Source organism: Trachypithecus francoisi, unplaced genomic scaffold (genome assembly GCF_009764315.1).
Source record: "Trachypithecus francoisi isolate TF-2019V2 unplaced genomic scaffold, Tfra_2.0 Lachesis_group14, whole genome shotgun sequence".
In the NCBI taxonomy this organism is placed as follows: domain Eukaryota; kingdom Metazoa; phylum Chordata; class Mammalia; order Primates; family Cercopithecidae; genus Trachypithecus; species Trachypithecus francoisi.
Window position 1 is genome coordinate 28,369,369 of NW_022681459.1, and position 15,222 is coordinate 28,384,590.

At 49.8% G+C, this 15,222-nt stretch overlaps 1 protein-coding gene across 1 annotated transcript in view; it reads left to right on the forward strand.

Annotated features, from left to right (window-relative positions):
* The first annotated feature begins 2,988 nt into the window (after positions 1-2,988).
* BACE2 (beta-secretase 2) overlaps positions 2,989-15,222 on the forward strand; it is a 117,047-nt gene continuing 104,813 nt past the window's right edge. The window contains exon 1 of the mRNA XM_033232516.1: positions 2,989-3,743. Coding sequence (XP_033088407.1) covers positions 3,669-3,743 — 75 coding nt within the window. The 5' untranslated portion in view covers positions 2,989-3,668. The remainder of the gene's footprint in view (positions 3,744-15,222) is intronic.

The window sequence follows — 15,222 nt, forward strand, 5'->3', positions numbered from 1 at the left end:
ATGAGATATTCTAGGGTTATCTTATTCCGTTTATAAAATCAGCCTTCTCCAAAAAGCCCTGGTTCTCTCGGGAGGGAAGTGATATTTAGTAACCCTAATTTGATACTAAGGATACTCACTGTTTCCAGAATTTTCAGTAGATATATCAAAGAATCATTTTTTTTAAAAGGTCCTCAGAAATACAGAATTCAGAATACTGAAATTTCTGAATCAATTCAGGACCACAGCTGGGGCCTCTATGGGTAAGGTAAGTAAGTACATGGGAGGTGAGATCCCTGATGAGCAAAGCTGTTTGCGTCCCTCGGCCCAGCCCAATCAAACTTCTGGATGCCATCAAAGAAATCTGCTTAACCTAAGAATCATTGTTCTTTAAAAGAAAAACAAGTTCATTAATCGGTGGGGAGCCTCGGGACCAGGATATAAAGTTAATCAACGACAAGGAACTCCCTTCTATTAAAAGGACTATGTGCAAACAGGCATGCCTGGAGGAAGCCAAGGACCATGATCAAGGAAAACAAACGCCTTATGATTCATCTAACATAGACTTGGTCACTATTGCAGGTGTAAAAGGAACTCGGAGTTGGCAGTGAGAGACAACAAACATCAGTGGAACATGGGACAGTGACTCTTTCTGGCTGAACACCACACCTTCCTACCAGGAATCCTCTATTAGTCATTTGGGTTGGAGGGTGAGATCCTTCCTCACCCTCCACTGTCAGGTTCATGTTTAATGGGGATGTTTGTTCTTTCTAAGGAGAGGGGGCCCATCTCATTGCAGGGCTTTTGTTTTCCTGCGTGGACTCAGGAAGGCCGTGGCTGAAAGTGAAGGTGCTGAGAGGCTGTAAGGAGAAGGGAAGGAGGTGGAGGCTCTGGTGGAGTGAGGAAGAGCAGGGCAGTATCCCATGTCCACTGATGTTGGGGGTGAGGTCAGGAGGGTGGGTCTCACCTTCTCCTTTCTCTGCCCTGCATCGGTCACCAGCCAACACAATGGGAAGGGGATTCTTGGGGTAGTGCTTTAAGGTGGATGCAGGTTGATATGGTTTTAAAAATCAATGCTATTCAGCGAGAGGGCTACCACTTATCGTTTCAGTTCCAACACCTGCAAAGTAAAATGATTGTCTCCCAAATCTACCAAGCACCATAGGCTTGCATACGGATCAAGTGCTCTAAGACCATTCATGAAAACAGAGACAACCAAGGAGACAGTCACCCAATGCTGTCCCTTCAGCTTGCATTATTCTCTGACAAGAGAGTTCTGCCATCCATTGAAGCCCATGTGCTCCTCTGTCCCTGGATCTTTATGCAACCTTTTCCCCACAAACCCCAACCATCCCTCTTAAAATGAAAAGCTCAGGAATACCCACCCTAGACTGAGTCAGGAGTTTCAAGTACAAACCTTAATTAGACTTGATTTTTTAAAAATTTCCCTTGTGGCTTTTAATTATTAGGGAGGGCAAATGTCTCTAGTATTAAACTTATATGTCACATGGCCTCTTGATCAATGGCCCTAATACATTTCCTGTGCTTTTCAGAAAGATTATATTCTTCCCAGAGCTGTCTGAATGTCTTTTTGAACCCCTCAAGACTGGACACCAAGGAGTATAAATAATTTTTTTTTCAAATCACACTCCCTCTGCAACCTGGAATCTGAAACGTGAATATATGAATAGAATGGCTCTGGAATAACTATGCAGATTTATGGAGAATATCAATTTAAGTTACATCACGGGATCCAGTTACGCCTTTCTTCCTGGAGCTGGGGATTTGTTAAAGTTGAGATACAGTTTGGGGAAGTGTGATTTATGATTAAAGTCATCTGAAAATCAATACAGTTGAAGATCTCTGCCATAAGGGTCCCTTGCAGAGCTAGATGTGATTCTAAAATTGGGAACACAGGAATAAAAATCAAATCTTAAGTAGAAGTAGATGAAAATTGCAGTGATTCTGGGAAGCTTGGCTTCTAACTCCCCACTGTTTGAAGATGGGCTTGTTTGTTTTTTTAAAACAGCCAACATCATTCAGCTGGAGGAGGTAGAAAGAATTTTCTCTTCCTTGTTTCTGTAGAAATCGATGGACTTTAGCTTGTATAATTGTCCCCCCTGCCTTTAGTATCTAAAATAAAATAACCCTCGATTTTTGCGTTACTGAACGCATTTCTGCGTCTTGGTGTCTATGGCTAAACGAGTATTAATCAGACAGTCCGCGAAGAGCTCGCTGGGGATAGGAGGGGAGGTGGGGGAGAAGGGCAGGAATCACAGCAGGGTGGACTCGCGGCCCTGATTTGGGATCCTGACAGCAACTTACTAGATGGCCTGAGGGCCCGGTGCCAGGGGAGAGAGCGGGTTCCAGCAGCATCTGACCTGCATTAGGGACAGGGGCGCGGCGGAGGGGGCGGGGGTTGGGGGGAGGTGGCTGGGGGGAAGCCCAGGTTCGCAGCCAGCTGCGGGCAACGGAGGGAGTAAGTGGAGGGGCAATGAGGCTGGGGCCAGCTGCCAGCAGCAGCCACGCCCCCCACCTCCCCCGACTTTTTAGGGAAAATTATCCAAAGCTCTCGCATCCTCCTCTGCCTCCTTCTACCCTCCACCCTCCCAGCCTCCACTCAGACCTCTTTAAAACCACGCGGGGGCCGCCGGGGGATGAGGCCGGGGAACTGGCAGGACTCGGGGCGGGGGTTCAGGGGCAGCGCACGGGAAACGCCTCGAAAGCAGCCAGACCAGGCGACTGAAATCAGGCGGAGGCGCTTGGCGAGGGGAGGCGCAGGCTCGGAAAGGCGCGCGAGGCTCCAGGCTCCTTCCCGATCCACAGCTCTCCTAGCTGACCCCCGAGTCACCCCCAGCAGCCCCCGCCGCTGCAGGGCGAATAGACCCCCGCGGACCCTCACGCGCGCGGGGCCAGGGCGCTAGTTCAGGCCCTCGCTGCCCCTTTAAGGGTTCTCGAAACTTTCCCCCCTGGTATCAGATGAGCCTCGTCACATCCGTTGGCCGCGGCCGCTGGGGCGCTTTCCGAGGAAATTCGGGACTCGAGTTTCCCGGGGAAGAGGCGCGACCGGAGCCCGGCGAGGGTGGGCAGGGCAGGCGCAGGTGGACCCCGGCGGCCCCCGAGCCCCGCTGTGACCTTGGCCGCGGGGGAGGGGCTGGGCCGCTGCGGGGCAGCCGCGGCCGCCAGAGGGGGCAGCGGAGAAGAACTTGCCCAACTTGGAGGCGCGGGCTGGGGCGGCTCCGCGCCTCCGCGCCCGCCTCCCCGGCCTCCGCCTTCTTCCCTCCCGCGAGCCTCCTCCCCTGGGTCCTCCTCCCGTCCTTCCCGCTGCCGCCGGTCCCGGTGCGCGCCCATCCCTGCCCACAGCCCCGCGCGTCCGCCGAGTCGCTGAGCCGCGGCTGCCGGACGGGACGGGACGGGCTGGGCTGGGCGCGCCCCCCGGGCCCCGCCGTGGGCATGGGCGCGCTGGCCCGGCGCTGCTGCTGCCTCTGCTGGCCCAGTGGCTCCTGCGCGCCGCCCCGGAGCTGGCCCCCGCGCCCTTCACGCTTCCTCTCCGGGTGGCCGCGGCCACGAACCGCGTGGTTGCGCCCACCCCGGGACCCGAGACCCCCGCCGAGCGCCGCGCCGACGGCCTGGCGCTCGCCCTGGAGCCTGCCCTGGAGTCCGCCGCGGGCGCCGCCAACTTCTTGGCCATGGTGGACAACCTGCAGGGGGACTCTGGCCGCGGCTACTATCTGGAGATGCTGATCGGGACCCCCCCGCAGAAGGTAGGGAGCCCCGGCTGCTGCCGCGGGCTTTTCGGGCTCGTTGGGGGGAGGGGGCCGTCCAGAGACGCCTCCACGCGGCTTAGCGTCGCCCCCTAAGCAGCAGCTGTCCCCGCACAGAAGAGCAGGGAACGCAGAGGGGCTCGGGTGGGCCGGGAAGCGGGGGCGCTCGCTCTTGAGTCGTGGAGGTCGGCGGCCCCCGCCGGGGGCGCACGGAGGGGTGTGCGCGAGTGTTTCAGAACTTGTGAGCTCCCCCTCCGCGGGGCTGGGCGGGAGAGGAGACCTGGAACTTGCCGCCTCCAATAACGTGATTTCCTTCTTGCGGGCGACACCTACTTCCAGCGGGAGACGGAACGGTGGGCCTTGGGCGACGGGCTATTATGGGGAAAATCACCTCGTGTTCAGACTCTCCCTCTCCCCCGCCCCCCACCATGCTGTCTCATTGCTAAAGAGGCTCGTGGCTGGCTTCCAAAGGCGCAGTACCCTTTAAAAAGGATTTATGCATGAGCTCAGCTAAAAGCAAGCCGGTTCAGAAGTGGCTTGCTTGCTGCTCTAAGGAGCAGCGTCTCCCCTGCGCCCGCTTTCCTTTCTCCGAGTTGGTTTGTCAGCTGTGTCCTCTCTTATCCGGCGGCCCTGCCCCTCTGCACGGAGCGATGCACGCACACGCGGGTGTGCGGAGAGTGTGAAATGTAGTCCAGCTACCGGAAAAACATACGGGCTGAGTGAGGTCCGGGGACCAAGCGGTATCCCGATTACAACAGCTTTCCTTTTCTCTTACTCTGATGTTCATTTACTAACACTTTTTGTAGCAAGAAATAAATATTCCCAAGCACAGTAATCAAAAAAGAAAAAAAAAAAAAAATCCCAATTGCTCTGCTCCCCTCCTACTTTCAAACTATCTAATCCAAGTGGAATTTGAAGTCCTTTGCTCAATTGAATGCACTATTTGAGGATACCTTATTTTTATTTTTAACATTGTCATTTGGGTTTTAATTCAGCTATGATTCCCCCATAAATAGAACATACTTATGACTTGCGTATAATTCTCATTAAATTATTCAAGACTTTAAGAGGAAAGACATGCCATGCTAATTCTTTTAAAAAAGGAAACTGCCGAATAACTTCTGTAGTTGTTTAATTAGTTTAGGGGGAAAAAAAAAAAAAACCTTCAAAAGCGTATTCAAACTTTGATTCGAGTTGCCTTTCATCTAAGTCATGGGAAGCCACGTGAGTGATCTTTGCCATCTCCAGGAGTGGATGGTTAGAGGGAGGGAAAGGGAATCCTCATCAGCTGAGGGAGCTTAACTTAGCCCTTAAGATGTGGTCTTGGTGCAGCCAACACGTGGGAACACGTGCCTGATGCTGAGAACCTTGTAAATACAACAAGCTATTGAGGAAGAACCTCTTCTGTGACCTACAGAGAATCTTTTGGAACAGGCCTTGAATGACTCCCCATTTGAGATGTGTGCTTTGATGCAAGGGAATTCTCTCTACTAAAAGTAAATTTGGGAGGTCTGAGGGCTATAATAAAAGAAGGCCTGAAACCCTCCCTCCAGAGGAAAGGGGAAAGGAGGAAGCCTGAAGAACGACTAAAAAATACTTAACTTTGGCAATCAAAAAAAAAAAAAAAAAGCTTTTATAAATAATAGCTTGCCTGTTAATTAAGTCAATGACCTTTACTTTAAAACGATGAGGTTTAATTAATTTAATTAACAGAAATGTATTGAGTACCTAGGCTCCTGTCTTCTCTATAGCCCAGGCAGTAGTTGGTTCAAGATTACTTCTCAACCATTAGCATGTTTCCAGGGAGGGCTGCTTCTACAGAGACAGATTTAATTTTTACATGTGATGGGGGAATGAAATATCCTGTACCTCCTTCCTGGCTTGATTTAGCGATAAGCCGCTTTATAGCAAAATCTTTCCAAATGCCTATGGTAAACTCAGGCTTTACTGACTACTGCATTAGGATTCAGTGCCTGCCTGTGTTGCCCTGAAATGTCTCTGACCACCAGCAGGGTGTCAGCAGCCGGCTAGAGGGGGCAGCAGTGAGGTGACTTCTGAACCTGGAGTGAGCTTTCCTGCTCTATTAATGGCCAGGAGTCATGCATTTATTCTCTGCTGATTCTCTGAAGCCTAAAATAAAAATTGCTTAGGTGGAGAGAAAAATGGAATTGTAAATTCAAGCAATAAATAACCAAGAATTTTTCAAGAATTAAGTAATAGTCATAGACAATGTCTGAAAGCTCGGTACCGGACAAGCCCTGCGCTATGTGCTGTAGGTGTGCTTTCCCCAGAATCCCCACCCACCACCCGTCGAGGTTCTTATATGCATTTGGGGATGGGAAAACTGAAGCTTAGAGAGACTGAACAACTTTGCAGGGCAACAGGACAAGAAAGAGGGAGGGCCAAAAATGCAAGCCAGGGAACTGAACTTCAGAAGCCAAGTTCTGAACCACCAGGCAGATAATGACTTCCTTCCCTTCATGCCTCCTGATCTCTTTGGTTTTGGCCTCAAACTACCCTTTCCATCCAGAGAGCCCTGAACTTACACCCCAAGGTGTTAGGAACTTAATGTATGATTGTAACTGGACCCGCTGGAACTGCCTGCTGTTCCCCCATCTCCTCCTTCCTTCAGTACTGCTGAATGAGCAGCAGAATGAAGGGCTGGATCCAGGTGTGCATGGGAGAGGCCTTAAGAGGAGAGGTTCAACAGGAACCAGAGCCCTCCAGCTCCCCCTCTTCTATGGGAAAGTCAACTGTTGGAAGTGTGCTTGTTCCCAGAAGGCTTTAATCAGTAACTGGAGGTCCATTGTTTGCCCAGTGACTGTGTGAGGAGTCACAGGCATGTGCCCAGAAGCCCGCGTGAGAGCTGCAAGGCAAGTCCCGTGTGCTGGCAGGAAGGGCCACGTTGGCATGGAGATGACTGCCAGGTTTGTGGCTGATCCCATTATGTGGGTTCTTTCGAACTGTAGAACTTTCGAACAGTTCTTTCAACCAGCATCTGCTTGAACCGTGCAATTTGGTCTTATTAATAATAATAACACTATTCTAAAGTGATTATAATTACAGCAATTTCCATTATTAAAAAAGAGACTTTCATGCTAACACAATAACTCCAGCTGAAGACAGGAAAAGGTGTGCAGCCATATACCTTGCAGTAGCTTCAAAAAAAGCCTTTGGGATGTTTTTTCTGAAAGATTTTCTGTCATCTCCACTAAGATAGGTAAAACAGACAGCAAAACTATTCTCATACCTGAACACTTGAATATAAAGGCCACCTAACTATTTTGGCGAATCTTACTTTAATTATGGTGCGCTCACTTGATTATCAGCCTCTTAGTACGCAATTATTTGGAAGACTTGCATTGAAAATATGGATCGAGCGTATGGCAATAAGTGTTTGTGTTCTTCAGAAGAAGCCATCCAGGCTCCCCAAATGAAGCTGACTGTAGTTGAGGCTGAAAACAAGAAGGTAATCCCAGCAAGAACTCTGATGGCGCCACCTGAAATGGTAAACTATTAAAGACAATGAGAAAAAACAATTACTGAGGATGAAAGAACAAGAAAGTCAAAGCCAGTTTGCCACTAGCTCCTTCGAGTGAGAGGTGGCAACTCCTGGGCTTTAGAGAAAGAATTCATCAAAGACTGTATTACAGAGTACTGGGAAAGGTGAGCCAAGAAATCAGCTTGAAACAACAAGGAGGGACAGGAGTCCGAGAAATAGTTTATAAGATCAAGAGCTGACCTTGATTTCTTGCTGATGGAGTGTTGGGCACTCAAAGGGCATGTGAAGCCCTTTGCGTGGCTCACCTCATTTCATCCTTGCAACATCCTAGAAAATGTGCACAGTAATGTGACTTAATTTTCAGATGGGGTAACCGAGGCTTGGAGAGGCAGAGTAATTTGTCCAGGGCCACACTAGTGAAGGCAAAGCAGGGCGGAGCTGTCAGTCTGGGTCTGCTTAGCTCAAAGTCTTTGCACTTCACTGCGATTCCTCCTTAGGTGCAGTGTTTTAGTTATAGTAATTTTTTAAAAAGAACCATTTTCATGCTTCTGGAGATGATGTGGTTTGACAAGAAGCATCCTGGCCTGATTATAGGTCTTGAACACTGTAGAGTCACACCTGCAACCATGGGCAAGTGTGTAACCTCCCTCAGCTTCCCTTTCCTCAGCTGTGGATAATCTTCTAATTTCTGCATTAATATCCTGGTCTCAAAACTATAGAAACTTGTTCTCACAATTCTGCAGCCGGAGTTCAAAAAGCACGGTGTCAGCAGAAACACTGTCCCTCTGGCGGCTCTGGGAGAGGATCCTTCCTTCCCTCTTCTTAGTGTCTGATGGCTGCTGGCATGTCTTGGCCCTTGGCCGCATCACTCCAATCTCTCCCCTCTGTGTAAGTTTCTGTGTCCAGATTCCTCTCTTATAAGGAGACCGTCATTAGATTAGGGGCTGCCCTCCTCTAACCTAACCTCATCTTTACTTGATCACATCTGCATAGACCCACTTTCTGAATAAGGTCAAGTTCACAGGTACCGGAGTTACGTCTTCAGCATATGTTTTGGGGAACATGATTTAATCCACAACAAGTTCATTCTAAGTTTTTCATTCTATGGATTTTTTTTTTCTTTGATTCTACCTCACCTTTTAATTGTTAATAATTTCAATTTGGGATTCAAGTGTAATTTTTATCACAGGAAATAAACAAATGATGACTTTAGTGCTGTATTAATATGAAGCCTGTGGCAAGAGAGTGCCCTGGGGCTTAGGGTGGGAGAAGGAAGAGGGGAGGGTTTCTACTTTCCTTTTGTACTTCTGTATTGTTTCTCCTCTGGAGAGTAATTGCTTAAAAATTGAAAACATCAGGCCGGGCGCGGTGGCTCATGCCTGTAATCCCAGCACTTTGGGAGGCTAAGGCGGGCGGATCACCTGAGGTCAGGAGTTTGAGACCAGCCTGGTCAACATGGTGAAACCCCGTCTCTACTAAAAATATGAAAATTAGCCGAGCGTGGTAGCTTATGCCTGTAGTTCCAGCTACTTGGGAGGCTGAGGCAGAAGAACTGCTTGAACCCGGGAGGCAGAGGTTGCAGTGAGCCGAGATCATGTCAGTGCACTCTAGCCTGGGTGTCAGAACAAGATACATCTCGAAAAAAAGAGTTTAAAATGTCCCATGTCATGTTGCACTAATTCTAGAATTGCTGAGATTAATGTATAATATGAGAGAAATCCAATGTGTGCAAGATTAGATCAATGATATTTAAATACCTATTAGTAATAAACACTTATGTTGGGATGGATGTAGAAAGCTTGAGTATTTTGTGTTTTAAAGATGTTGTAAGGCAACCCCCTTATCAATCAGGATAGATTTAATATGAAATAGGCGCTTCCCCCCATACTTCCTGTCATACTTATCCCTGATCTCTTTGTGTGATCTCCTTGTTGTAGGTACATGGGCTTCACCTCCTCTTGGCTGCCCATTTTTCCTTTTTCCTCCTGGAATGATCCCAAAAGGATAAAGCTAGCTGCTGTGATGAGCGGCTTTTTTTGTTTGTTTGTTTTTTTGAGACCGAGTCTCGCTCTGTCACCAGGCTGGAGTGCAGTGGCGTGATCTCGGCTCACTACAACCTCCGCCTCCTGGGTTCAAGCAATTCTCCTGCCTCAGCCTCCTGAGTAACTGGGACTACAGGCACGCACCACCACGCCCAGCTAATTTTTGTGCTTTTAGTAGAGACGGTGTTTCACCATGTTGGCCAGAATGGTCTTGATCTCTTGACCTCGTGATCTGCCCACCTCGCCTCCCAAAGTGCTGGGATTACAGGCCTGAGCCACCGCGCCCGGCCAAGTGGCTATTCTTTGGTGGTGGTGGTACCTAGCTGCATCGCTCCCAGGGGTGGAGGGGGAGGAATTTAAAGGTGGTGTTTTTCTCCTTCTCCCTGGTGTCTGACAACATGCCTTGGGGTTTATGTAACATCTCATTCATAGACTAGAGTAGGTCAAACCTTTGGTCCCTGAATTCAGGGTCTGCCTATGCTGGAGCAGAGGTAGGGGGTTAGTGGGCTACTGACTCTAGCCCCACCCCCCCCACTGGGTACAGCAGGAATGGGGTGGTGGTCCTGCCTGCTGGTGAGCGAGGCCCCTCTCCAGGTGACCTGAGGCTCCTATGACTGACTGTGGGCCTCTGCCTGTCCATGGGCCCCTTGCTGTGTGTCACGGATCCCTCCTCCAGGTCACCCTGTTTGCCCGGCCTTGGTGAGACACTGGGGCTCATTGTATGTTAAGGTAACAGATACTGCCTGGACAACAGGGCATACCTGTGAGGCAGGTGGGCAGCCTGGCATCCCTTCTATAACTTCCCTGGGTGTAAACATGTTTCTGATGGAACCTGAGGAAGAGAGTGTCACCTCTTCTGGATGACTTTCCTGGCCTGGCTCCCCTTCATCCTCTCTTGGCCTAGATGTACTATTTTGATATTTGACTATCACTGCTTAATAAAAAAATGGTCACTTTTTTGCTCTTAGAATTCTCAAAAGAAGAAAGAATACTCTGGGAGTGTTGACATTAACCACATAAAGGAAGTGAAATGAGTGGGTTTGTTTTGTGCTAATGCTTGCTGTCCAGCACAGGTCCCGGGTGGGATGTTTTCAGATTTTTATTATATGGCAATTACATACCTGCACTTAGAAATACACAGCCTCAGTGCTGCCATTGCAGGAAGACAAAGAGACTGTCTAAAGAGTAACGTGGCGATGCCCGGGGCAGCTCCATCATTCCAGGGAACCATAAAGGGAAGTGGGAATGCACACTCCATCCATTTCACACTAGGCTGAAAGTGGCAGGGGGAGAATTTACACCTGTCCTGCTAAGGGCAGCGTGATTTTCCCACTGCAGAATCCCAGCTTCTCCAAAGCCAGTGCTTGGGAAGTGACCTTGTTGGCAGCAGGCAGGAGACTGGTGCAGTGTGCCAGCTGTGCAAACCCCCGCCAGCAGCCAAAGACAATAACTTCTAAAGCAGCCCCTCAGGATTTCGTGCCATGGGGATGGCGAGGGGTAATAGGAGGTGGAAAGCATTGAATCAGAAAGTTTTCCAGGTACCAGCAATGCCAGGGTTAATATGGTCTGGCTTACTTTTCAGGTGAGCACCTGTAGCTGGCAGGAAAGCGGCTTCTTGGTGGAGGTGGGCATGGATTCCAGAAGCCCTGGAGAGGCATCCAGAGCCCTTCCCATTACATCCTGCTGCCTCCTGGGGAAATTCCTAAGCTTTTTTCGAATGAGAAAAACCACTGGCAAGCAGACAGAATTGTGTGGCTTGTGCAGTGATTGGAGAGCTAGGTGCTTTGGGTACTAGTCCCAGATCTGCTACTTGCCAAATGTTGGGTATTGGAGAGAAGTCATTTGACCTGTCTGAGCCTCTGTTTCCTCATCTGTAAATCAGGGAATTGGAACAAGTGACCTGAGATTCCTTCTAGAAGCTCTAACAGTCAATGGTATCATCTATTTCATTTGAGAGAATCTCCATAGCTCTAATTTTTTGCCCCTAGACCAATCTGCTTCAGCTTTGTGTTGGTGCATCACCTGGGGTTCTGTTAAAATGCAGAATTTGATTCAGTGACTGGGAGCAGAGCTGAGGGTGGCTGCTGCCAGCTCACAGGTCACACTTGGAGTCATTGCTTCTTTCCCCAAACCAGCTGCCTATGGTTCCTGGAAAGACCAAGAATGCCTCGCAGAAGAGCCTAGAAATACAGATTCCCATATGCAGTCCAGACTTACTGGGTGAGACTGTCTGCACTAGGACCTGAGAATCTGCATTTTATTATATCCCTTGAGTCTCCTTTAAGCAGTCAGGCTGGCCCCAGCCATTGGACTGTATTTGGAGGCCACTGCAGAGGCCAGGTTCTCTGCTCAGTGGTTTCCTGTGCAGAAAGGCTGTGTTCTTTCATCTTCCTAAATACTGTTCCTAGGTTGTTTCCTTGTCTTTGCCCATCTAGAAAATTTCCATGTCAAACAGATAGTGTTCCAAAAGCTCCCTGTGTTGGGCAAGTGGAGGACATGCAGTTTTGTCTAGGGATCTCATTCTGAGGTGCTACTGCTCAAAATCTTGGTGCTGAACGTGTGTTTTGGAGATTTCCAGTGTATCACAGGGCCGCGAGGTGTAAATATCAAGAAAAATAAATGATGAGAAAGACAAAGTGAAAAAGACATACGAAATACAAGTGTCATTCTTTTTATTCTTAGTTTGGACAGATATCCCATTCTTCTCCACTGGTCCCAGTTTCTGAAGCTTCCTGTAATGGTCAGTGGTTACCTTGCTGCCCACGTAACTGCAAACCCTTCTGTACAAAGTGTGCTTGCTCCAAGGCAGTGCAAAGTAGAAGTTGTTACAAATGGTTCCTGTAACAAATTTGTTTGGCGGCCTTTTCCTTGAATGAGACAGTGGTTATTTTTGCTAAAGCAGAAAGGAAATGTGATACTATTGGGCTGTGTTTTGCTCTCTGGAGTAATCCTGCTTGGGGAAAATGGAGGCTTGTTCCAGAATGCAGAAATCCCATTAAATTAGGCAGTCTTGGGTTGGAGGGACATCTGCCTGCATCCCCAGTGCTTCACAAGTCACATCTGTAAAGGCCACTTAGGTGGGACACCATCAAGACATTGAAAATCGGCAGAAGGAAGGCAGGAAGGGGAGGAGAGGATCGAACCTGTCAAAATAGATATTCGGAAATCTGTGTTCTAAAATAAGGCAGCCCTTCCCTCACAGCACACTTATTCCTAATTTCAACAGGACTCTGAGCCTTGCCCCACAGCGTCACAGCCTACAGCAAATTAGAAACTAGGGTGTGGGGGGCGATGTTATTCCACCAGTAACACCCTTGGGACACAAGGTGTTTGCCCTCCTACCTCTCTATCGCCTTCCCAAGAAAGGGTCAAGATAAAACAGTGTGCATTTATAGTGTTGAGAGAGTTAAGTGAGCTGAGATGTATTAGAACCTTAGCCTTGCACAGTGTCAGCCGTGTGGTAAGTGTTCCATAAATCTTCCTTTAGAAAAAGTGGCAAATTCCCGGCTGCTAGTAAACAAAGCGGGGAAGACAGACAAAATGGAACAGCAACAACAACAGAAACCTCGAGAACTAGATGCCTAACAATCTGAGTCTGTATCCTGAAGGAATGTGCATCCTGTCCTCTGATTGCAAAGCCAGGCCTTCTGTGGCCCCACAACGCTGCCTCCTAGCCCTCCTAAGCGGGGTGGAAATGGAGCTTTACCCCATGGTGGCAAATAGACCTGGCTCCATGGATCTCAAAGTGGGGTGATTGTGCCCCCCCACCCGGGGGACATCTGGCATCCTCTGGAGACATTTTGAGTTCTCACAACTTAGAGGGTGCTACTGGCATCCTGTAGGTGGAGACTGGAAGTGCTGTTCAGCATTCTTTGCTGCACAGGGCAGCGCCCACAACAAAGAACATCTGGTCCAAAATGGCAACCATGCCAAGACTGAGAAATCCTGGTTACTCGACACAGCAAGTCGACTGGCCTGGGAGTCACTGCCCAGAGAGGCAAAGGGGGAATGTCCAGTGGAAACAGCTGCCCTGAGCACACAGGGCACGCTGACACCTGCTGATTCCCCCATCCTTAAGGTCCTGTCTTGTTTCTAACACCACGTGGATCTTCTTGCCAGATGCATTAAAGTGTGAGAAGAGTTAAAAATCACTTATAACTGGAGTGACTGGGGATTAAAGAGGAGAAAAAATTTGAACCTGACTCAAAGGATGAGCATGTTTTTCTTTCTTTCTTCAGCACATTGGCTGGTTGTTGTGGCTCCATGCCTGTAATCCCAGCACTTTGGAAGGCCAAGGTGGGAGAATTGCTTGAGGACAGGGGTTCAAGATCAGCCTAGGCAACATAGCAAGTCCCCATCTATACAATTCTTTTTTTTTTTTTTTTTTTTAATTAGCCAGGCTTTGTGGTGCATGCCTGTAGTCCCAACTACTCAGGAGGCTGAGACAGGAGGATCACTGGAGCTCAGGAGTTCAAGGCTGCAATGAATTATGATTGCGCCACTGCACTCCAGCCTGTGCAACAGAGCAAGACCTTGCCTCAAAACATGTTTATTAAGCACCTACTACATGTCAGGGCCTTGGTCTAAGCCCTGGTATGCAACAGTCAACTAGACAAAGATAGTCTTGGCTTTTACAGAACCTCTCTTCTTGTAAGGAAGACAGATTGTTAAAGAAGTAAACAGACTTTTAGAGGAGTGCTGTGAGACAGTGCAATGTGGGAAGGCGTATGGGTAAAAGAATCCTGCTTTATAAGGGGGGTTGGGGATGAACTCTCTGAGGAGGTGCAATTTGAACTGAGATTGGCATGCGGAGAAGGACTGAGCCTTGAGAAGTTAGGGAAAGCGTGTTCCAGCCTGCAGCCAGGCAGGTGACTTGAGGGAGTCCAGGGTGAGGGAGGGTGTCAGAGGGAGTGAGGGAGTCCAGGGTGAGTGAGGGTGTCAGAGTGAGGAGTAAGGGTGTCCAGGGTGAGTGAGTGTGTCCAGGGTGAGGAGTGAGGGTGTCAGGGTGAGTGTGTCCAGAGTGAGGAGTGAGGGCGTCAGGGTGAGGAGTGAGGGTGTCCAGGGTGAGGAATGAGGGTGTCAGGGGGAGTGAGGGTGTCCAGGCAGGAGTGAGGGTGTCCAGGGTCAGGATGTCAGGGAGAGTGAGGGTGTCAGGGTGAGGAGTGAGTGTGTCAGGGGAAGTGAGGGTGTCGGGGAGTGAGGGTATCAGGGTGAGGAGTGAGGGTGTCAGGGGTAGTGAAGGTGTCAGGGTGAGGAGGGAGGGTGTCAGGAGGAGTAAGGTGTCAGGGTGAGGAGTGAGGGTGTCGGGTGTGAGGGTGTCAGGGTGAGGAGTGAGGGTGTCGGGTGTGAGGGTGTCGGGGGATTGAGAGTGTTCACAGTGAGGAGTGAGGGTGTCAGGGTGAGTGAGGGTGTTGGGGGAGTGAAGGTGTCAGGGTGAGGTGTGAGGGTGTCAGGTAGAGTGAGGGTGTCAGGGTGAGGATTGAGGGTATTAGGGGGAGTGAGGGTGTCTGGGGGAGTGAGGGTGTCTGGGGGAAGTGAGGGTGTCAGGGGGAGCAGTGAGGGTGTCAGGGTGAGGAGTGAGGGTGTCGGGGAGTGAAGGTGTCATGGTGAGGTGTGAGCGTGTCAGGGTGAGTGAGGGTGTCTGGGGAAGTGAGGGTGTTGGGGTGAGGAGTGAGGGTGTCAGGGTGAGTGAGGGTGTTGGGGGAGTGAAGATGTCAGGGTGAGGTGTGAGAGTGTCAGGTGGAGTGAGGGTGTCAGGGCGAGGAGTGAGGGTATTGGGGGAGTGAGATTGTCAGGGGGAGTGAGGGTGTCTGGGGGAAGTGAGGGTGTCGGGGAGCAGTGAGGGTGTCAGTGGGAGCAGTGAGGGTGTCGGGGAGTGAAGGTGTCAGGGTGAGGTGTGAGGGTGTCAGGGTGAGGAGGGAGGGTGTCAGGGTGA